Source organism: Pseudophryne corroboree, chromosome 4 (genome assembly GCF_028390025.1).
Source record: "Pseudophryne corroboree isolate aPseCor3 chromosome 4, aPseCor3.hap2, whole genome shotgun sequence".
NCBI classification, from domain to species: Eukaryota; Metazoa; Chordata; class Amphibia; order Anura; family Myobatrachidae; genus Pseudophryne; species Pseudophryne corroboree.
In genome coordinates, this window is record NC_086447.1 from 182,296,408 (window position 1) to 182,321,268 (window position 24,861).

The window sequence follows — 24,861 nt, forward strand, 5'->3', positions numbered from 1 at the left end:
CGAAGAAGAGGTTAACAGTAATTTGTATTTATTCAAACACTCAATGCAGCCGCCTACGCTTCCTCTCTCTGCGAGTTATGGAAAAAAGGAAGTGTCCTGGTGGCGTTCAGAGCCTACCCCACTGACCACCAAATGTAATACAGATATACAGTGCATTGCTCACCATCTGCTCACATATACTTACTGTACCATAAGCTGCTGCACAGATCCATTTTCTGTAATCAGCTCATTTAGCTTCAGCTCAAGGTGGACTTTTCCCTGTAAAACACAAGTAAAACACATATGACGCATTTATCTCTGCTATATAAAACTAAAGTGTGTTCTTATAAGATATATTTAACAGTTAAACAACATCAGCACCACTCACTTACTGAGTTTGAAATACACTTGGTCAAAAAGTAAGCCACATTTTCAAGAACATGGGGAGTAATTCAGACTTGATCGTAGATGTGCTAAATTTCTACGATCACTTTCACAGACATGCAGGGGGACGCCCAGCATAGGGCTAGTCCACCCCGCATGTCTGGCTCTGCCCCCCCCCCCCCCCCACCCAGGTACAAAAGCATCGCATGCCGGTGATGCTTTTGTACCTGAAGAGTGCTCCCTACCAGCGCAGCTCCTGCGCGCTGGCAGGGAGCTACCCGTAGCTCTCCGGGTTGCAGCGGCTGCGCGTGATGTCACGCAGCCGCCGCAGCCCATCCCCCACCCGGTCCGGGTGCGCCTGCGTTGCTCGTACTGCGCCCCCAAAAACTGCGGCCCAGCGCCGCCTGCCCGCCCCCTCCCAGTGAACGCCTCTGCCTGTCAATCAGGCAGAGGCGATCGCTGGGCTGAGATGCTGATCGCATCTCTAGCATGCGCCGGCGCACTGCGGCGCCTGCATACTTCAGACCTGATCGCCCGCTGTGCGAAAACGCACAGCAGCGATCAGGTCTGAATTAGCCCCATGGTCCGGAGCAATAGGAATTTGGCCTGACCATTTGGCCTGACCATTGGCAAGACTGGCAGTCACTCTAGTGACTCTATTGGCAAGACTGGCCGTCACTCTACTGGCAAGACTGGCCGTCACTCTAGCTTTGGTTACATCAAATACGTGTGCAAACCATTGTAAGGCAGCTATTATTTTATTTATTTTATTTTATTTATTTTATTCTTGCCTACGTTGCAGGACCCTGTAGTCGGTATCTCATCCTGCTCACTTTGAACATGGGACTGAATCTGGGTGGGGGGTGCCCTGTCGGGATGTGCTCCTTCTATCAATAGGTAGGTAAGGAATAACATCCCCAGTTGTTCTCAGCTCCTTCTGGAGCTCATAAGGGAAACAGGCTTGGGAGCTGGAATGTTTGTTGCCCAAGCTTTCAGAATTAGTTGGCACGACAGACAAGTTATCCACCAGAGATCTCCTGTCTGCTTCTATTCCATCACAGATACCTGGGTGATGTGAAACATTAGTCTGGGACACATTACAGATCTGTTGAAATTCCCACCCAGACACTATTGCCAGTGTCTGGCCTGTTCCAGTGAAAGCCACTCAGTGTGGTTGTGGTTGTTGTTCCTGTCCCAAGAGGATAGAAGATAATGGATTATTTACTCTCAAATCTCTTCTTGGCCAAAAGCTAGATCAGGCCTGGCCAACCTGTGGCTCTCCAGCTGTTGTGAAACTGCACATCCCAGCATGCCCTGTCACAGTTTTAACTTTCCCTAATAGGAAAACTGTGGCAAGGCATGCTGGGATGTGTAGTTTCACAACAGCTGGAGAGCGACAGTTTGGGCAAGAAGGTCTTTTCCATTTTAAAGTGTGCAGGCCTGAGCTGGATAATCAGGAAATCTCAAATTGTTTAAATTGCAGGTGGGCATGCTCTTGATTGTTTCCTTGAGGCTGGTCATCAACAGCATAAAATAGTAGAAGTTCATGGAGTCCATAACCTTCAGAAACCATGGTATTTCAGACCTTAGAGCTTAATGGTTAGATTATCAAATAAATCCAAGCAGACACATTCTCAAATGGACGTTCTCCCGGGGGTTTTCTGTTCCACACCCATCAGCAGAGGGGGTCCTTACTAGCGGGCTAGATTCTTCTCTATGTACATGGACTTGACACACACATTCACAAGCATCTCTAAAAAAAAAAGTCAACATTTTGTGTCCACTGATTACATTATTGTCCAGAAGGTGCTGCACCTTGCTAACTCTGTGGGTACCCTTCTTACGTACAGCTTTGGGACATCCCCAGCTTATTTCACTGTTACCATGAAGGATGAAAGAGAAAATGCTATTTTTGTAGTTACATTAAATCCTTTTCTCCGAGTCCAAAATGGAACACTGGATACCCTGCCTGTATGGTTTTCTGTTCTTGTTTCAGTTCTCATTTTTAGAATCATTGTTCCTGTTGTTTGGAAAACATCGTTCTCTCCTCTCCATTGTGTTCTGTACTCCTAGTTCTGTCCACAGGGCTTTGTTAGAAAAACAGTGAAACTTCCTGAGGACTTCCAGTGTGCAGCAGGGGAAGAGATTGAGCTTGTGGAGGCCCCTACCACTGCACTCTACTCCCCAGCGTATTCCAGTTTCCTCCACTGCACTCAGAGAAAAGTATTTAACTTAATTACTATTCTATTAAAACTGGATGGGTTTGCAATGTGCCAGTGGTGGAAGCAGGAATGTATAAAGGAGAAACTGGCTGACTATTAAGACAATGCATTACTGGAAAACATGACAAGCCAACAACTACTAATGTGCTCTTTCTAAAGACATCACTATTAAATGTTTTGAAACTGTATTTTGAAGTTTACATTTTTAATTACATATAATGCATAATGGGCCTGAATCAGATTAGTAAGAAAAAATAAGAATTTACTCACCGGTAATTCTATTTCTCGTAGTCCATAGTGGATGCTGGGTACTCCGTAAGGACCATGGGGAATAGACGGGCTCCGCAGGAGACTGGGCACTCTAAAAGAAAGATTAGGTACTATCTGGTGTGCACTGGCTCCTCCCTCTATGCCCCTCCTCCAGACCTCAGTTAGGGAAACTGTGCCCGGAAGAGCTGACACTACAAGGAAAGGATTTGGAATCCAGGGTAAGACTCATACCAGCCACACCAATCACACCGTACAACTTGTGATAACTATACCCAGTTAACAGTATGAACAACAAATGAGCCTCATTAACAGATGGCTCATAACAAAACCCTTTAGTTAAGCAATAACTATATACACGTATTGCAGAGAGTCCGCACTTGGGACGGGCTCCCAGCATCCACTACGGACTACGAGAAATAGAATTACCGGTGAGTAAATTCTTATTTTCTCTGACGTCCTAGTGGATGCTGGGTACTCTGTAAGGACCATGGGGATTATACCAAAGCTCCCAAACGGGCGGGAGAGTGCGGATGACTCTGCAGCACCGCATGAGCAAACTCAAGGTCCTCCTCAGCCAGGGTATCAAACTTGTAGAATTTTGCAAACGTGTTTGACCCCGACCAGGTAGCAGCTCGGCAAAGTTGCAATGCCGAGACCCCTTGGGCAGCCGCCCAAGAAGAGCCCCCCCTTCCTCGTGGAATGGGCTTTTACTGATTTAGGATGCGGCAGTCTAGCCGCAGAATGTGCAAGTTGAATCGTGCTACAGATCCAGCGAGCAATAGTCTGCTTAGAAGCAGGAGCACCCAGCTTGTTGGGTGCATGCAGGATAACAGCGAGTCAGTATTTCTGACTCTAGCCGTCCTGGAAACATAGATTTTCAGGGCCCGGACTACGTCCAGCAACTTGGAGGCCTCCAAGTCCCGAGTAGCCGCAGGCACCACAATAGGTTGGTTCAAATGAAACGCTGATACCACCTTAGGGAGAAATTGGGGACGAATCCTCAATTCTGCCCTGTCCCTATGGAAGATCAGATAAGGGCTTTCACATGACAAAGCCGCCAATTCTGACACACGCCTAGCCGAAGCCAAGGCCAAATATACATATGACCACTTTCCACGTGAGATACTTCAACTCCACGTTTTGAAGTGGCACAAAACAATGTGATTTTAGGAAATCCAACACTACGTTGAGATCCCAAGGTGCCACCGGAGGCACAAAAGGAGGCTGAATATGCAGCACTCCCTTAACAACGTCTGAACTTCAGGCAGCGTCTTTCCTAGCCTTTAACAGCGTAGGAATCACTTCATCTGGAACGCCCTTTTCCGTTAGGATCCGGCGTTCAACCGCCAAGCCTTCAAACGCAGCCACGGTAAGTCTTGGAACAGACAGGGCCCCTGCAGTAACAGGTCCTGTCTGAGATACAGAGGCCATGGGTCCTCCGAGATAATTTCTTGTAGTTCTGGGTACCAAGTTCTACTTGGCCAATCCGGAACTACGAGTATAGTTCTTACTCCTCTTTTACGTACTATCCTCAGTACCTTGGGTATGAGAGGAAGAGGAGGGAACACATCAACCGACTGGTACACCCACGGTGTCACTAGTGCGTCCACAGCTATCGCCTGAGGGTCTCTTGACCTGGCGCAATACTTTTTTAGCTTTTTGTTGAGGCGGGATGCCATCATGTCCACCTGTGGCCGTTCCCAACGGTTCACAATCTGCGTGAAGACTTCTGGATGAAGTCCCCACTCTCCCGGGTGGAGGTCGTGCCTGCTGAGGAAGCCTGCTTCCTAGTTTTCCACACCCGTAATGAACACTGCTGACAGTGTTAGCACGTGATACTCCGCCCATCGGAGAATCCTTGTGGCTTCTGCCAACGCCATCCTGCTTCTTGTGCCGCCTTGTCGGTTTACATGGGCGATAGCCATGATGTTGTCTGACTGAATCAGCACCGGCTGGTTTTGAAGCAGGGGTTCTGCTTGCCTTAGGGCATTGTAAATGGCCCTTAGGTCCAGAATATTTATGTGTAGGGAAGTCTCCTGACTCGACCATTGCCCTTGGAAATTCTTCCCTGAGTGACTGCTCCCCAACCTCGGAGGCTTGCATCCGTGGTCACCAGGACCCAGTCCTGAATGCCGAATATGCGGCCCTCGAGAAGATGAGCACTCTGCAGCCACCACAGCAGAGACACCCTGGCCCTCGGGGACAGGGTGATCAGCCGATGCATCTGAAGATGCGATCCTCACTTGTCTAACAGGTCCCACTGAAAGTTCCTTGCATGGAACCTGCCGAAGGGAATTGCTTCGTAAGAAGCTACCATCTTTTCCAGGACTCGCGTGCAATGATGCACCGACACCTGTTTTTGGTTTCAGGAGGTCTCTGACCAGAGATGACAACTCCTTGGCCTATTCCTCCGGGAGAAACACCTTCTTCTGTTCTGTGTCCAGAAACATGCCCAATATCAGCAGACGTGTCGTAGGATCCAGCTGCGACTTTGGGATATTCAGAATCCAGCCGTGCTGTTGTAGCACTTCCTGAGATAGTGCTACTCCGATCAACGACTGCTCCTTGGACCTCGCCTTTATAAGGAGATCGTCCAAGTACGGGATAATTATAACTCCCTTCTTTCGAAGGAGTATCATCATTTTGGCCATTACCTTGGAACACACCCTCGGTGCCGCGGACAGACCAAACGGCAACGTCTGGAATTGGTAATGGCAGTTCTGTACCACAACCTTGAGGTACTCCTGGTGAGGTGGGTAAATGGGGACATGTAGGTAAGCATCCATGATGTCCAGTGATACCATGTAATCCCCCTCTTCCAGGCTTGCAATAACCGCCCTGAGCGATTCCATTTTGAACTTTAACTTCCTTATATAAGTGTTCAAGGATTTCAAATTTAGAATGGGTCTCACCGAACCGTCTGGTTTCGGTACCACAAACATTGTGGAATAGTAACCCCATCCCTGTTGAAGGAGGGGAACTTTTATTATCACCTGCTGGAGGTACAGCTTGTGAATTGCCGCCAGTACTACCTCCCTGTCCTGGGGAGTAGCTGGCAAGGCTGATTTGAGGTAACGGCGAGGGGGAGACGCCTCGAATTCCAGCTTGTATCCCTGAGATACCACTTGTAGAACCCAGAGATCCACCTGTGAGCAAACCCACTGGTTGCTGAAGTTCTGGAGACGCGCCCCCACCGCACCTGGCTTCGTCTGTGGAGCCCCAGCGTCATGCGGTGGACTTAGTAGAAGCAGGGGAGGATTTTTGTTCCTGGGTACTGGCTGTCTGGTGCAGCTTTTTCCCCCTCCCCCTGCCTCTGGGCAGAAAGGAAGCACCTTTGATCCGCTTGCCTTTCTGAGGCCGAAAGGACTGTACCTGATAGTACGGTGCTTTCTTAGGTTGTGAGGGAGCCTGAGGTAAAAATTTCGATTTCCCAGCTGTTGCTGTGGATACGAGGTCCGAGAGACCATCCCCAAACAATTCCTCACCCTTATAAGGCAAAACCTCCATGTGCCTTTTAGAATCAGCATCACCTGTCCACTGCCGGGTCCATAATACCCTCCTGGCAGAAATGGACATTGCATTAATTCTAGATGCCAGCCGGCAAATATCCCTCTGTGCATCCCTCATATATAAGACGACGTCTTTAATATGCTCTATGGTTAGCAAAATAGTATCCCTGTCGAGGGTATCAATATTATCTGACAGGGTATTAGACCACGCTGCAGCAGCACTACACATCCATGCTGAAGCAATTGCAGGTCTCAGTATAGTACCTGAGTGTGTATATACAGACTTCAGGATAGCCTCCTGCTTTCTATCAGCAGGCTCCTTCAAGGCGGCCGTATCCTGAGACGGCAGTGCCACCTTTTTTGACAAGCGTGTGAGCGCCTTATCCACCCTAGGAGATATCTCCCAACGTGACCTATCCTCTGGCGGGAAAGGGTACGCCATCAGTAACTTTTTAGAAATTACCAGTTTCTTATCGGGGGAACCCCACGCTTCTTCACACACTTCATTCAACTCATCTGATGGGGGGAAAAACACTGGCTGCTTTTTCTCCCCAAACATAATACCCCTTTTAGTGGTACCTGGGTTAATGTCAGAAATGTGTAACACATTTTTCATTGCCGTAATCATGCAACGGATGCCCCTTGTGGATTGTGCATATGTCTCATCCTCGTCGACACTGGAGTCAGACTCCGTGTCGACATCTGTGTCTGCCATCTGAGGTAGCGGGCGTTTGTGAGCCCCTGATGGTCTTTGAGACGCCTGGGCAGGCACGGGCTGAGAAGCCGGCTGTCCCACGGCTGTTACGTCATCCAGCCTTTTATGTAAGGAGTTGACACTGTCGGTTAATACCTTCCACATATCCACCCACTCTGGTGTCGGCCCCGCAGGGGGTGACAGCACACTTATCGGCACCTGCTCCGCCTCCACATAAGCCTCCTCATCAAACATGTCGACACAGTCGTACCGACACACCGCACACACACAGGGAATGCTCTGACTGAGGACAGGACCCCACAAAGTCCTTTGGGGAGACAGAGAGAGAGTATGCCAGCACACACCACAGCGCTATTTAATCAGGGATTTTCACTAACACAAAGTGATTTTTCCCTATAGCTGCTTTACATATACAGTTTGCGCCTAAATTTAGTGCCCCCCCTCTCTTTGTTACCCTTTGAGCCTGGAAACTGCAGGGGAGAGCCTGGGGAGCTGTCTTCCAGCGGAGCTGTGAAGAGGAAATGGCGACAGTGTGCTGAAGGAGATAGCCCCGCCCCTTTCTCGGCGGACTTCTCCGGCTCTTATATTTATATTATGGCGGGGGATTTTTGCACATATATAGTTTTTTAGACTATATTATGTGCTGTTTGCCAATGTTAGGTACTCTAATTGCAGCCCATTGCGCCCCAGCGCCCTGCACCCATCAGTGACCGAAGTATGTGGTGTGCATAGGGAGCAATGGCGCACAGCTGCAGTGCTGTGCGCTACCTTAATGAAGACCGGAGTCTTCAGCCGCCGATTTTCAGGATGTTCTTCTTGCTTCTGGCTCTGCAAGGGGGACGGCGGCGCGGCTCCGGGACCAGACGACCGAGGCTGGGCCTGTGTTCGATCCCTCTGGAGCTAATGGTGTCCAGTAGCCTAAGAAGCCCAAGCTAGCTGCAAGCAGGTAGGTTCGCTTCTCTCCCCTTAGTCCCTCGTAGCAGTGAGTCTGTTGCCAGCAGATCTCACTGAAAATAAAAAACCTAACAAATACTTTCTTTACTAGAAGCTCAGGAGAGCCCCTAGTGTGCAACCAGCTCGAGCCGGGCACAGATTCTAACTGAGGTCTGGAGGAGGGGCATAGAGGGAGGAGCCAGTGCACACCAGATAGTACCTAATCTTTCTTTTAGAGTGCCCAGTCTCCTGCGGAGCCCGTCTATTCCCCATGGTCCTTACGGAGTACCCAGCATCCACTAGGACGTCAGAGAAACACAAAAAAGCATGTAACTTTGTGTCTGGGAAAAAAACAAACATGTTGCCATACAAGGGGAGCAAATACATTTATATATTAACTGTGCAGGGTAAATACTGCCTGCTTTTGCATGTAGCCCACAAATGTTAGACAGCTTTATTTTTACATTGCAAATTTAGATTTCAGTTTGAACACCCCCCCCCCCAAATCTAAAATCTCTCTGCACGTTTCATCTGCCCCACCTGCAGTGCAGCATGGTTTTGCTTGCAAATTAGAATCAGGCCCATAATGTGTAACTACATCAGTGGTGCATTCTATAACTTGACTTCTGGTGGACCCTTTGTACATTAGTCAGTGCAGATCGTATGTACGCAAGTAATGGATATCACAGGTCACTAGCGCAGTGGTTCCCACGCTCTGCCCTCAAGTAAAACCATCAGCCCAGGTTTTAAAATGATCCATGTAATTTACCTGTGTCCGTGGAACATTCAACCTGAGCTGCATTTAGAGTTTTACCAGCACGGCAAACATGGTTCAATGACCCCAGGATTACAGTGCAGACACTACACACAAGTATTCAGAGTGACAGCACAGACCAAGGTTTGCTCCATCCATATTTGTATATTGTTCACTCTGTTAGCTCTTGTGTACTATGAGCACAGTGAAAGCACACACGTCAGAACTGCCCCTGTACAGTACAAAAGCAGATAAAGTGTTCTCCCTGAACCCAGTGCATAGCCCCAAAGCAACTGCGCAAATAGCACTTCACTAATAAAGCTGCTATTGCAACATCACACTGCATTCCCTCACTGGCCTCCTCCTGCAGTTTCCCCTCCGTGCTCAGAAGCGCGCACTACCACTATGCCCACTTTATCCCTTCCATCCAAATCAATATCACCTCAACGCTACAGCAACCCTGATAATCTCATTTGCATCTCTCCCTCAAACTCACACCCCCTATCCTGTGCTCTATGGAATGCCAAATCTGTTTCTAACAAACTGGTCCCCACCAATGACCTTTACTCTCTGACTTCAACATCCCAATTGATATCCCCACAAAATCCTCTCCCTCTAAACTCCTTAACTTTACATCTTCACTCGGTCCCTCCCATTGGACCTCCTCCCCCTCCCATGTGAATGGGAACTCACTGGATCTGGTCTTCACTCACCGCTGTGATATTTCTGATTTCTCCAACTCTCCACTTCCCCTCTCAGAACGCCACCTGATCTCCTTTAACGTCTCTCTCTCTGCTACTCCATCTCAACCTCCTAAGGATACTCTCTCATGCCCTGAACAAGCGACATCCCTATACAATGCTTTCCTTACTTCTGCTCTTGACTCTGTCGCTCCACCAACCACTATTCACCCTCGCAGATCAACACCTCAACCATGGCACACCAAATGCACCAGATATTTGCAAAAATGCTCACGTACTGCTGAGCGACAGTGGAGGAAATCGCGCTCTAAGGCAGACTTCCACCATTTCAAACTTATGCTCTCATCATTCAGTGCTGCCCTTTCCCTCGATAAACAGTCATACTTCAAGAACCTCATATCCTCCCAGTCTTCCAACCACCGGCGCCTCTTTGCCACTCTCAACTCCCTCCTCTGCCCACCCCCACCTCGTCCCCCCCACCCTCACGCTCTGCTCTTGACTTTGCCACTTACTTCACATCCAAAATTTGACTCCATTCATCAGGACATCGCATCCCACCAAAAAATCAGCAACCAGGGACCTCCTATCCCTTACCACCCCTCTCCTTCCCTCTTACCAACTCTGACAACTTTCTCCCATGTATTTGGTGAGGAAGTCATGGCCCTCATTCGTTCCTCATCCCCCTCCACCTACCCACTTGACCCTATCCCCTCCGCTATCTCTCTCTCTCTGCATGCTCCCATCCTTCCTCCAAACACCTTGAGCGTATTGTCTATAACCACCTGACTGCCTTTCTTTCCTCCGACTCACTACTTGACCCATTCCAGTCCGGCTTCTGTCTTCTCCACTCCACTGAAACTGCCCTCACAAAAGTCTGCAATGACCTCCTATCTGCTAAATGCAAGGGTCACTACTCTGCTTATTCTTCTTGCCCTCTCTGCTGCTTTTGACACTGCGGACCACCCTATCCTTCTGCAAATCCTTCACTCCCTTGGTCTGTGCGATACTGCCCTCTCCTGGCTGTCCTCCTACCTCTCTGACCATTCCTTCTCTGTCTCCTCTCATGGCTCTACCTCCCCCCACTTCCACTAACTGTAGGTTTCCCTCAAGGTTCTGTACTTGGTCCTCTTCTTTTCTCTCTCTATACATCCTCCTTAGGAGATCTCATTAGCTCTTTTGACTTACAATATCATCTCTATGCTGATGATACTCAAATCTACCTTTACTCCCCTGACATCTCTCTCCTGCTCTCCTCACTCGTGTATCCAACTGTCTCTCTGCTATCTCTTCCTGGATGTCCCAGCGCTTTCTTAAACTTAACATGTCTAAGACTGAGCTGACCATCTTCCCACCCACCCGCACAACCTCACCTCCCACAATTTCATTATCTATAGATGGCACTACTATCTCCTCTAGCCCCCAAGTGCGCTGTCTTGGCGTAATCATTGACTCCTCCCTCTCCTTCAAACCACAAATTCAGCACCTATCACAAACCTGTCATTTTCATCTCAAAAATATTTCCAGGACCAGACCCTTTCTCACTCAGGATGCCACTAAGACCCTTATCCACTCACTGGTCATCTCCAGACTTGACTACTGTAATCTCCTCCTGACTGGCATCCCTAACAGGTACATCTCTCCACTCCAATCTATCCTCAATGCTGCTGCCCAGATCATCTCCCTCACCAAATGCACTACATCCACCTCACCTCTCTTACTAGCCCTTCACTGGCTCCCCTTCCCCTTCAGAATCCATTTCAAGCTTCTCACACTCACTCACAAAGCCCTCACTCACTCCTCTCCCTGTTACATCTCTGACCTTATCTCCCTTTACACTCCTGCCTGTCCTCTTCGCTATACTAATGCACGCCGCCTCTCCTGCCTTCTGATTACCTCCTCCAACTCCTACCTCCAAGATTTTGCATGTGCTGCTCCCTTTTTCATGAATTCTCTACCTCTCCCCCTCAAACTCTCCACCTCTCTACAAAAACTTCAAGCGGGATCTCAAGACACACTTCACTAAACCCAGCCGTCTCTCATCCTAAGCCTTCTGCGGCCCATGCTCACTTTCTACCCCATCTGTGTCACCCCTGTCTGTGTGCCACTCCCCTTTAGAATGTAAGCTCTCACGAGCAGGGTCTTCTTCCCTCATGCACTTTTACGTCTCTTACTTATCTGCTTTTCAATACTCCCTTTGATGGCACCAAATTCTTGGGTTTTCTGCCAATGCGGTTTACTGACGCAGCTATATTTATTTACCCTGTACTTGTCCTATATTGTATTAAACTGTAAGTCACTGTCTTCATGTTTTGCTAATTTGTTTAATCTGTAATTGGGCACTGTGGATCCCATGTGGCGCCATATAAATAAAGGATAATAATATGCAAAGAGACTACTATCTTAAGATGCATAAGGGTCATCAACAGTTGTATATGTTACAGAACCTTTTTATGTCCATATAAAAGCACAAGGCATTGCGGATCTAATAGAACAACCAATATTCTATATAGTTTGGCAAAAAGCCTCACCTATTTTTATACTGGGGAACTATAGCTATAAAATTATGCAACACCAGTGTCAGTAACAAAAAAAATGAAGGTTTATGGGCATGCTTTACCGTGGAAGGAAGTGGATAGGCATATTGGCGCCGCTTAGAGAAGCCATGTTTCATGTTGACATACTGTAGGCATACCTTCACAGATGTCACCAGAATGGGCAATTTATTGAATAACTGTGAACACCAGCCAAAGGCAAAAGTGCAGAATTCAGATTTCTATTGTGTGACTGCATGCCTGATCTCCTCCAGGAGTACATTTTGCCATAACTACTGTATAGCCTGAAGACCTTTGGTATAAGCATGTACTATCGTTTCACACAGTCCAGAAATGTTTTTGGCACATTCCTCCAGGCAGAATTACTGCAAGTGGTTACAGTTAATCGTGTGAAACTTGTGCACCAAATAGTGCCGTGGATTTTCAATTGCATAGAGAACTGGGATTTAACTGGGACATTGCAAGAGGTTCACCTGTTTGTTTTTTTAGCCACACCAGTGTTATTTTGGCTTTGTTTTTGGGGAAGGGAGGATGTATTGTCCTGATGAATGATGAACAGTTTTTCAGCATACAGAATAAAATCCTCCTGCACAATTTTTTCCCATTTATTCTTCCTTCTATTTTTATTTATTTTGTTTTAATTGAGAACGGAGCATACAATAATAACAGAAGCACATTCTAGCAACAGAAACATAACAGTATATGGTGAAATACACACAAAAAAAAACAAAGGGGGTCATTCCGAGTTGTTCGCTCGTTGCCGATTTTCGCAACGGAGCGATTAAGGCAAAAATGCGCATGGTACGCAGTACGCATGCGGTAAGTATTTTAGCACAAAACTTAGTTGCTTTACTCACGTCCGTACTAAGAATTTTCATCGTTGAAGTGATCGGAGTGCGATTGACGGGAAGTGGGTGTTTCTGGGCGTTTTCTGGGAGTGTGCGGAAAACGCAGGCGTGTCAGGGAAAAACACGGGAGTGTCTGGAGAAACGGGGGAGTGGCTGGCCGAACGCAGGGCGTGTGTGTGATGTCAAACCAGGAACGAAACGGCCTGAGCTGATCACAATCTGTGAGTAGGTCTGGAGCTACTCAGAAACTGCTAAGAATTTTCTATTCGCAATTCTGCTAATCTTTCGTTCACTATTCTGGTAAGCTAAGATACACTCCCAGAGGGCGGCGGCCTAGCGTGTGCAATGCTGCTAAAATCTGCTAGCGAGCGAACAACTCTGAATGACCCCCAAAGTTTACAAATAACTGAACACTGAGTTTGCCATAAGCATACGTAAATAGAAAAATACATAAAAAAAAAACAAAAAAACACATATTAGTGGAGTCTGGTGGTCATTCCGAGTTGTTCGCTCTGTAATTTTCTTCGCATCGCAGCGATTTTCCGCTAATTGCGCATGCGCAATGTTCGCACTGCGACTGCGCCAAGTAAATTTGCTATGAAGATTGGTATTTTACTCACGGAATTACAAGGTTTTTTCTTCGTTTTGGAGATCGGAGTGTGATTGACAGGAAGTGGGTGTTTCTGGGCGGAAACTGGCCCTTTTATGGGAGTGTTTGAAAAAACGCTACCGTTTCTGGGAAAAACGCGGGAGTGGCTGGAGAAACGAAGGAGTGTCTGGGCGAACGCTGGGTGTGTTTGTGACGTCAAACCAGGAACGACAAGCACTGAACTGATCGCACTGGCAGAGTAAGTCTCGAGGTACTCAGAAACTGCACAGAGAAGTCTTTTCGCAATATTGCGAATCTTTCGTTCGCAATTTTGCTAAGCTAAGATTCACTCCCAGTAGGCGGCGGCTTAGCGTGTGCAATGCTGCTAAAAGCAGCTTGCGAGCGAACAACTCGGAATGAGGGCCTCTGTACATTCTGAAGCTGAAGTAGGAATAGCCGACACAAAGAAAGAAAGAAAATAAAACCCCAAAAAAACAAAAAGTTGTAGGTTCCCAAACATGCTACACTATATGGACAAAAGTATTTGAATGCCTGACCATTACACCAACAGGGACTGTAATGACACTGTATTCAAATGCATATACTTTAATATGGAGCTGGCCCCCCTTTTGCAGCTATAACAGCTTATACTCTTCTTGGAAGGCTTTCCACACGATATATAGCAGTGTTTATGTGGGAATTTGTGCCTATTCATTCTGGAGAGTATTTATCAGGTCAGGCACTGATGCTGGATGAGAAGGTCTGGCTCGCAATCTCCGTTCTAGTTCATCCCAAAGGTGCTCAATAGGGCTGAGGTCAGGGCTCTGTGTGGGCCAGTCAAGTTCTTCCACACCGAACTCATCAAACCATGTCTTTATAGTCCTTGATTTGTCCACTGGGGCACAGTCATGTTGAAAGGGCCTCCCCAATGTGTTGCAAAAAAGTTGGAAGCATAGCAGTGTCCAAAATGCCTTGGTATACTGAAGCATTAAGACTGCCCTTCACTGACGATAAGGGGCCAAACCCTGAAAAACAGCCCCATTCCATTTATCACTTCTCCGCCAAGCTTCACAGTTTGTATAATGCAGTCAAGCAGGTAATGTTCTCCCGGGCATCTGCTAAACCCAGACTCGCCCATATGACTAAACAAAAAAGCGTGATTCGTGACTTTCCAGAACACGTTTCCACTGCTCCACAGTCCAGTGTTAGTGTTCTTTACACCACTACATCCATCAGTAGGGTTAGGCATTAGGGGGGTTTAGGGTTAGGCACGTGGGTATGGGGGGGGGGGGGGGGTTCGGGGTCAGACCTAGCCGCCACCCTCCGAGGGTTAGCCCTAGTCGCCCACCTCCGAGGGTTAGCCCTTGCCACCCTCCCCCTCCGAGGGTTAGCCCTTGCAGCAACCCCCCAAAGGGTTAGCCCTTGCAGCCCAGAGGGTCAGCATACCGTATGTATTCCTATAAAACATTTCCCTATACACTGTGGAGGATATTGTGCTTAAAAAAGGAAAATGCTTTAAGAATGTTCTCCAGAGTGATGTGGGGGAAAGGTTTGTAACCACGAGGTCAGTCCTCATTTGTTTATTTTCTAGGTCCATGGATGTATGAAAGTTTTTAGTCAATTGATATGGCTTTTCTACCCATGAGAGGCCTAGACAACATTACATCCAAATTAGACCAATCTTGTAAGGAGAAATGTCAAATTACTAAACTTAGCATTACGCTAGCTTAGTGAAGTGCAAAGACCTGACAACATGGTACACCACATTTGTCCAAAAAAGCTTAAATACAAAGAGAAAACTGAGCATAAACGTCCACCAGCACATTAGTGAAGATAAATTGCAGATTTAGAAAATTCAGGGTAAGCCACTAAAATTGAAGAGAAGTTGCAATTAAGGCCCCAGCAATGTCTTGTGAAATGCCAAACAGTCCAGAAGGATATTAATAATGGGTTTTGAAAAATGTTGACAGGGGTTCCTGTTTGTGGGAGTGCAGAAAAGCGAGAAGATGTTGGATAGGGAAATAGGATTGTTCAATGTCAGATATTGTATAAAGATCAGAATTCTGAACCCAATCCCGAATGAAACAAAATATTCCGGCAGGACAGGTATGGGTCATTAGGTCGACATGGTCACAAGGTCGACATGAAAAAAATGTCGACATGAGTTCTTTTACTTTTTTGGGTGCCGCTTTCTCCGTAAAGTGATGGGGAACTACAATTAGTGCACCGTGTCCCCTTGCGCGGCACGCTTCGCTCGCCATACTTCGGGCAAGGTGCTTCGTTGCCACTGCGCTCAGCACAGGTCACCGCTCCCAATTGTAGTCCACGTGGATCGTAAAGTATGGAAAAGTTACAAAAATTATTTATTTTAAAACTCATGTCGACCTTTTCCATGTCGACCTAGTGACCATGTCGACCAATAGTGGTCAACCTAATGACTGTCGACCTAAGTGCTGCCGACCTAATGACCGTATCCCAGCAGGGCAATATAATAAAAAATTTGGGAAATTGATGCCCCCAGTAGCTGGGGTTTGCTGCAATTTGAGCAAACTGATGCAAAGCCTTTTATTCTGCCAAATACATTTATGGAAAGCAGTGTAGACAACTCATCTGATGCAGATTATAAAACGGCCAACATCAGAAGTAGGTACAGAAGTTTTGGGAATGTGATCATTCTACCCATGTAAGACAGCATTCAATGATTCCAATGGTTGAGTTCTCCAAGAATCTCCATAATGACACCAGGTAAATTGAGAGCATACAAATACTGCATCCTCTTGGGTAGATTCCAAATAACTTCAAAGATATTGGAGCCCATTTGATCTGAAAATCTGCATACCATGAAAGACATGCAGTGGGATCAGAAGTAAAGCCTGGGATTTGTCATGATTAATGGCAAAACAAGAATTACAACCCAAACTCCCCAAGCTTAGTTAATATGGAAGACAGTAGCTTTCAGAGACGAGATGTAATCACAAAGGGTTTTTGTCCCTGAGAAAGAGACCCCGGGGACAAAGAAGAAGACCTCTTCATGGGGGCACTCCTTAATATTTAGATTATTGTTTAAAAACAATTTTAATTAGGTTCATTAACTAGTTTTACGTATATGGGAATTTTAACCTTTCGCTACACCCCTTACGGTTAGCAAACAAAAATATCAACAATATTATAAGAAAAATATTGGAATTATACTTATAATAATAATAATAATAATAATAATAATAGTATTCATCTTCCTATTTCGGGAGGAGTAAATCATCCTCAAAAACCATTACTTTCACTCCCGAGATCCCAACTGTATTCCCCGAAAAGTGTTCCAGGTCTGCAATATCCGCAAAAGGGAATCAATAGCAATATTAATAAGCAAAAGGGAGAGGGGGCAACCATGTCTCGTATACTCGTGTCTCGTCATGGTGATATGGGAGCTGCGTTCTCCATTAATAAACAAAGCTGCCATCAAGAAAGAATAAATGAACCCGAAAAACTGGGAGAACTCATGACCAAAAATATAACTTTGAATATCTGCTATGTCGAAGACGAAAATATTATACCCACATGCATCACGTGCAAACACCACACACAGTGGCCTTCGTGCGTGTGCTTGTTCTGCCGTGCATGCGCATACCCGCACGTTGCGTACATTGGCTCACGAAGTCCTGCGTATTAGTGCGTGGTATGAGTAAATATGGTAGCATACGCATTCGCATGGAAAAGCCACAAAGACATTTCTGATATTTAATCCACATAGTGCATAATTTACACATAGCCTACACGCACCACACCAGCAAGTTACATTTGCTTCAGTGGTATAACAGAGGGATCCAACTTTACAGGATATGAGGGGACAGAATTAGGTTAGGAGGTGGTGTTTGGTATCCAGCTGTACAGTATTTCAAGGGCAATATTACGATGGCAATTTGCAGAATGTAGCACGCTCCTGCGTGATAGATATGCGCAGGAATACAATATTAATATCACACTGTATTTACTGTACTCCTGATATTCGGCGGGAACCGAGTGGAGGACACCTGCAAGTGCACCTGGACCAGGCATCGCCCACCTATTCAAACCGACCTATGACCCCTCATGTACTGTAAATGACCAGCCCTTTGACCTATGAAAGAAGAGATTACAGATTCCTTTGTACTATGTTTTGGACTATTGTATAAAAGCCAAGCCTCCTAGCCGGTCCCAGTCTAATTCTCTGAAGGTCATCTTTCCAGATTGACTGAGGACCGGATCCAGGTGGCGCAGGCGAACAAACGTATGTATCCATTGGTTGTAGCTTTTCTCTTATATTACTGTTGCACCCCCTTTTAAGTAAATATTTGTTGCTGCATTGGACCACAACATAACATATACAATTGGTGTCGCATTCCTTTCCTGTTAGGGGTTTTAAAGTGTATTCAGCCGCACGTGTAGCTACTTTGTGCTTACAGCGTGACGGCGTGCTTACGCAATGTGTACGCATTTCATAGAGGTTTATCACACACACGCTTAGCTTCTGTATTTAGGTATTGCTTTTTCCTGTAAATTAAATGAAGTTAACAATTGGGAGCTCGCCCGGTTCGCCACATACTTACGGACTTGCAGGCCATAACAGACTTTGGTCTATCAACAAAGGGTGGAGACGTGCCTTAAGTAATATTGCATTGTGTTTAAAACCATCTTGTGTTGTTAGACCACGTCTGTTCTGTATAGTCTTGGAGGTGCTGGTGTAACCCGAGGGACAAACAGGAAAAAAGCAGATTATTTGTGTGTAACTTTTGGCGTGAAAGCGTACCGATACTTTGCATACATTCTCACATATTGTTGCCATATGTTATAATAGTCATTATAGAGCTGTATGAAATCGGATACATTTATTTGCTATATATTTGAGTTAGTGATTTAATGAGTAATTGTAAAAACACGAAACGTATTTCCGGCCTAAACGTTTAGGTATACACTCAAAAGAGGATCACCTTTGTGGGCGACTTCCGGTGAGTGTAAGGAACAATTGTGTGTTGTGTAAGTGAGCAGTAGTTTTTTGTTGCTCACATTTATCGTGATATAGTGTGGTTTATTGAGTTGCGAACGCACGTTGTACACGTGGTACGGTACAAGAGGAAAGTGTACAGGAGCGCGCACAGTCACATGTTTACGCAAGGTTGTGTGAAGTTGCGAGCGCAAGTTATAACTGCACAATGGCCCTCATTCCGAGTTGTTTGCTCGCTAGCTACTTTTAGCAGCATTGCACATGCTAGGCCGCCGCCCTCTGGGAGTGTATGTTAGCATAGCAGAATTGCTAACGAAAGATTAGCAATTCTGCTATTAAGTATTTCCTTGCAGTTTCTGAGTAGCTCCAGACCTACTCCTAGATTGCGATCACCTCAGTCCGTTTAGTTCCTGGTTTGATGTCACAAACGGCCAGCCACTCCTGTGTTTTTACCTGGCACGCCTGCGTTTTTTTAGCACACTCCCTGAAAACAGCCAGTTTCCGCCCAGAAACACCCACTTCCTGTCAATCACACTACGATCAGCTGAGCGATTGAAAAGCTTTTTTCGCCCGTGAGTAAAATAGCATAGTTTTGTGTAAAATTGCTTAGCGCGTGCGCCCTGCTGTGCATACGCATGTGCAGAAATGCCGGATTTTAGCATATTAGCAGTTCTGCTAAAAATAGCAGCGAGCGAACAACTCGGAATGACCACCAATAGCAGTTCAATTTAAGGCGGGATAGAAGACATTTATACAATAGCAAATAACTATCCGATTTTAAAAGCAGATTATTATAATACATTGTTTAAACTGTACTACCTCTGGGATAGGCTACCAATCAAAGGGAGTGATATTTTTCTGTACAGAAAAACATTGTGTATTTGTGTGGGCTGAAAGTAGGAGTGGACATATTGAACCTCGAAAAACCGGATCCCGTGGACAAAACGCCTGAGCTAGTAGGGGCTCAACTGCGAGAAGGGTCGCAACCTAGCGCATTTAACGAAGTTTGGCACGTACTACAACGTGTTGGAGGAGCATAAAAGATTGTGATTTGTGAAGTGTTTTAGTGTTACGATCCGGCTGAGGAGCGCGGCTCAAATTTGACTCCCGTGATCGTAGGGCCTATAGATAACTAGTATCTATAGGCCGTGCGATTGGACCGTATGTCCGTGTGTTATACACGGCGCAACGTGATACCATTTGCGTTATTTTGCGCAGGTGTGTCATATGCGCTTTGTAGAGCATACGCAGACGTGATTGTGTAAACAAGGGGTTTTTCACTGATCTTCAGGAAATCTCCCTGGTGGACATTCACTGGAAAGGGTGATCGATAGCATGTTTCTCATCCTTTAAAACATTCCAGTGGAAAGATACCGAATAGGAATTTTTTGCTGGCCCTCTCAGGAAAATATTCCAACAGAACCTCCACCGAAAGAAATTACGGTGCTGAAGGGTCTGATAGCAGTCCGAAGGTTGGGTACATCGCGATCCCACTATTTACAGTGGGTCGTAGTACAGGCCAGCAGGGACTGGAGTGAGTGAAAGCACTCAGTAAGAACTTTCACAATTTTTCTTTGTGCATTTGGGGATGTGTATAAAAAGGCCACAATGGGAGCCAAGTGCACAAGCGAGACACATTCAGCAGCCAGGGTTCAGGCTGAAGAAGAAGGGCCCAAAGGGTCCGCAAGGTCAGTAATGTGTGATAAGTATGGTCCACACGTAGAGGCTTTTTCTGATGAATGGAGATGTATGACTGCGGGGGATAAGGCATCATTTCCTAGGATGGGTAGTTTTAAACAAGAGGTACTGCAGAATGTAAGGAATAGAATATGTCTGATCGAGTCTAAGGAACAAAGGATCAGACATAACAACTGTTTAAATATATGGCAACAAGAGGGAGATGTGCAAAGGGAGCTAGCTCACACAGCAAGTTCTAAACCTGACAGGAATGTGATTGCGAGCACACCATCACCGACACGTCGATGGGGATAAAACCAATGGTACCTCGGCAAATGATAGGAACATCCATGTAAATTGTATTAACCCTAACCCATGCATATTGTACCCTGTCTTAAGTTCTCTCCAAGGTCATAGGTCGGAGGAAGATGATGGATCCAGCCTAATCTCAGCCCTCATCCAGGCAGCCACCTTGCAGGAAACTCAGGTGGGCACGGCCCAACCAGTAAGAACAGTGACGGTGTCTCCCACTGAAGGGACGGGTGAGATCACAGCCACCGGTAAGTGTGAGACTGTTCATTACACAGACACAGTAACACTTCACAGTGAGTCGATTAGGAATGGAATGGTTGGGTTACATCCTGTCTTGGTAATAGCAACTCCCAATGGGAAAACAGATAGCCAAGGAGTAACCCTCATCAGGAATACTGCAATGTATTGCCCGTGGACCAGATCAGAACTGCGGTCAATCATTGCAAAATTCCCTGATCCCCGGAGACATTTAGCCAGATGTCAGAAATTTATTAAAGGATCTGGGTAATGCCCATGAACCTACAAATAAAGATTGGCGGAGAATTTTGAAAGCGTGCCTACCCCCTAATATTGACACCCAAAAATTTATCACGGATAGAGTCAGACGATCCTCTGACTGATGAATACAATCAGGAGAACATGGAACGAATTAACATACAACTAGGATTGTACTTCCCCATTATTGTCCAGTGGAATAAAATTTTCTCCATAAAACAGAGAGAAAATGAACCAACATCCGAATATTTCCATAGGGCCTTACAAATAATGGCTAGATACACTGGGGTATCAGATATATGGAACGATGTGAATTACAGGGAGGTGGCGGTCTCTGTGCTAATGGACGGGCTCAATAAGGCATTGAAGGTCAGGGTACAGACTTCTTTGCCTAATTGGAGAGGGGTCAAGGTAGATACTCTCAGAGTCTGCTATTGAGCATGACAGGAATATCTCTAAACACAGAGAACAGCAGGAGAAGAGGTTGAGGACGGTAAGCTTACAGGCACTTAAAGGGATGTCCAATCAACCAAGATCCGAGGCCCTTAAAGACTGGAAATGGGCAAGAATATGTTATATTTGTAGAAAGGAGGGACATTTTGCCAGGGATTGAAGGAGTAATGGGACACATAGTAAATATAGACCCCCGAGACAAAGAACACGAGCCAAGTTATCAAACACATAGATGGGACCAAGGGACATATAGTAAGAATTTAAAGCCATATAGAAAACACTAATTCGGCAAATGGGAAGAACGAGATAAGTGCAACATTACCCTTTGACAAAACCTGCTGAAGTTAAGATTGGGCCTCTATGATGCTAAACCTTTTCTTTTTTTTCCTAAAAACAGTGGCCCCTGTCTAACTTAACCTACAAAGACTTTGTTAAATATGATATACATATAGTGTGCTCCCGCTCAGGAAGTACAAAGTATGTTACATACGCACAAAAGACTAATGTTGCATTCCACTGTTCTAGATTCATGTCCACCACAGGTAGAAGAAATTATCTCGCAAAATACCGGGTTCCCTATGAACTTAGGATGGACAGGACACTGGATTGATGGCTGGGATAGTCCCAGTAGTGATACAACAAACACAAACTTTAAAGGGAGTAGACCAAGTAGAGAATCAATTACCCAGAGTGCCCAATCCAGTTGTCATTTTTATAAAATCCTCTCCACCTCTACAAAACGTATCTGTCACCAACCTCTATTCTGTTTTTTTTTTTTCCTTCACAGTTTCCTCTTCATCTTTTACGTTCACCTACAGGAGGGTACAATACATGGACCCGATAACAGTTCATACACCACATGCCGTATTGGTCCTTCAGAGTTCTGCCCGAACCCGGTATATCTCACCAGCATTAGTGCCAGTGATCGCAAAAACGCGCTATAGCGCGTATTTTACCCCATAATGAGAATCGGGGACTCGCTTTTACAAAATGAGTGCGTCCCTGGGGACGCGCTCCGTTGTAAGCAGTCCTGTAGCTCCTTTGATCTCTCCGCCGGGTCCCGCTGCCAATCTTGTGGCTTCTTTGAAGTTTCTGGGTCCAGCGGCCAATCCTGTTGTGCCTTTTAGGTCTCCTGGTCCAGCGGCCAATCACAATAGTCTCCCTCTCATACCACTCCAATAGCGAGGCTTCCAGGAGGACTGTTTGTTAGACGGGGAGGAGGAGCTGTTGGTGCCTTTCACTCCCATATGCAGCTGCGGCACCCGGCGTACTCCGAAGGCTGACCGAACTGCAGCGTTAACAGGCTTTATCGGCGGCCACCTGTCTCATCCCCATCCCGGCGCTGCTATTTACCTCTACCCCTCACCGCCGCGGCCACTCAGAACTCGGCGTTGTGGATGCCGCGCCTAGCCTTGGAATTTACTGGCGCATGCCCCCGCATCCTGAGTGGCCGTGGCGGTGAGGGGGAGAAGTGCATAGCAGCGCCGGGATGGGGAGGAGACAGGTGGCCACCGAGAAAGCCTATTAACGCTGCAGTTCGGTACGCCGGGTGCCGCAGCTGCATACGGGAGTGAAAGGCACCAACAGCTCCTCCTCCCCGTCTAACAGTCCTCTGTCATTGACCACCTCTCTCTCTTGTGGAGGGACAACATGCTCCAAGTGCTAGCAGGACTCAGGGGCAGCCCTTGTTGGGAGAGAAATGACACTGTCAGTGATAGCCCGGCTATTGGAGGGGTTTGAGAGGAATGGTGAGAGCAGTGCCCAGCATTCACCAGCACATATTGACCAGCATAGTTACCCCACCCCCATATACCCACACCCTCCAAAGCCACACAGTGCCATCACATGCACCCCACCAACCACACAGTGCCCATTACACAAACCCCCAATGCTCACACATTGCCCATTACACACTCACACAGTGCCAATCATACGCACTCCCCACAACGTGTTCCCGTGATCACTGTGTCTGGGGACGACAACTGGGGGTCCGAGATGGTGGCTATAGTGTGTAACGTGCTCTGCCGGGCGCAACATGTGTAACGTGCTCTGCCGGGCGCAACGTGTGTAACGTGCTCTGCCGGGCGCAACGTGTGTAACGTGCTCTGCCGGGTGTAACGTGCTCTACCGGGCGCAACGTGTGTAACGTGCTCTACCGGGCGCAACATGTGTAACGTGCTCTACTGGGCGCAACGTGTGTAACGTGCTCTACCGGGCGCAACGTGTGTAACGTGCTCTACCGGGCGCAACGTGTGTAACGTGCTCTACCGGGCGCAACGTGTGTAACGTGCTCTACCGGGCGCATTGTGTGTAACGTGCTCTACCGGGCGCATTGTGTGTAACGTGCTCTACCGGGCGCAGTGTGTATAACGAGCTCTACTGGGCGCAATGTGTATAATAATGCGCTCTAACTGGCGCAATGTGTATAAAGTGCTCTACCTGGCATAATGTGTATAACGTGCTCTACCTGGCATAATGTGTATAACGTGCTCTGCCTGGCGCAATGTGAATAACGTGTTCTACCTGGCGCAATGTGTATAATGTGCTCTACTTGGAGCAAAGTGTATAACGTGCTGTACCTGGTGCAATGTGTATAACGTGCTGTACCTGGCGTAGTGTGTATAGGAGGTTCTACATGGTGCAATCTGTATAAGCGGCACTACTGTGTGGTGTAATGTCAATTGGCACTAATGTGGCCACACCCTTTCCCCATGAAGCCACGCCCCTCAAATTTTGCAGCGCGCCTTCGGCGCGCACTGCCTCTGCTTCATGGTCTAGTAAGGTGGAACACCCAATTCACTTTCTACCTAAGGGCACCAAAATGTCTAGTTACAGTTCTAGTGCAGGGTGTCCTGCATGCTACACAGCCCAGCAGCACTGTCACCCCATCCCCCCCACCTTGCAACACTTTTGTAGTGTCCAAACAAGATTAAGATTAATAAGAACCTTCTTTCCGATGGGACCCAGAAAAACACAGGTAGGACCCCAATTTTTGAAAGTGAGGGGTCCCTGGGACCCACTATTTTTTGGGATCAGCGCGATCACTGAGTGCAGTGTGCCTTATCATGCACAAAGGGTGGAGAATGAGAATACTGATGAAGGGAAATAGTGTACAGACACTGATATGCATGATGGCGTGACAGCCCGTTGGTGAACGCAAACCTGAAAAAAAATTTCTCTTCTCTTCTCTCTCCTCTAGAGATGTTTTTACCCTACACAACAAATACACAACAATTAATCGAAATGCAAAATTTGTGTTCCCTACAGGAGAAGGCAGTCTGGAAGGTGAGGGGATATGGTCAGGAGTCCTCAGGACTTTGGACAGATGGACACGGTAAGCCAGTGGCCCCCAGGGCATCTCCCCCAAGCCTAGCTGAGGCAGCACACGGTCTGACTCATCTGGGCAAGGAAGGTATGTGCAAGTTGGTAAGAGCCTACTGGAGTGCACCAGGGTTCTCTTCTCATGCAGGTAAGAAAGCAATGACATGTC

At 46.8% G+C, this 24,861-nt stretch overlaps 1 protein-coding gene across 2 annotated transcripts in view; it reads right to left on the reverse strand.

The window, feature by feature from the left end:
- The window catches only part of RASA2 (RAS p21 protein activator 2), a 308,508-nt gene that overhangs the window by 137,387 nt on the left and 146,260 nt on the right, over window positions 1–24,861 (reverse strand). For both annotated transcript variants that reach the window (XM_063915624.1, XM_063915623.1), the window contains exon 5: window positions 185–258. In XM_063915624.1, coding sequence (XP_063771694.1) covers window positions 185–258 — 74 coding nt within the window. The remainder of the gene's footprint in view (window positions 1–184; window positions 259–24,861) is intronic.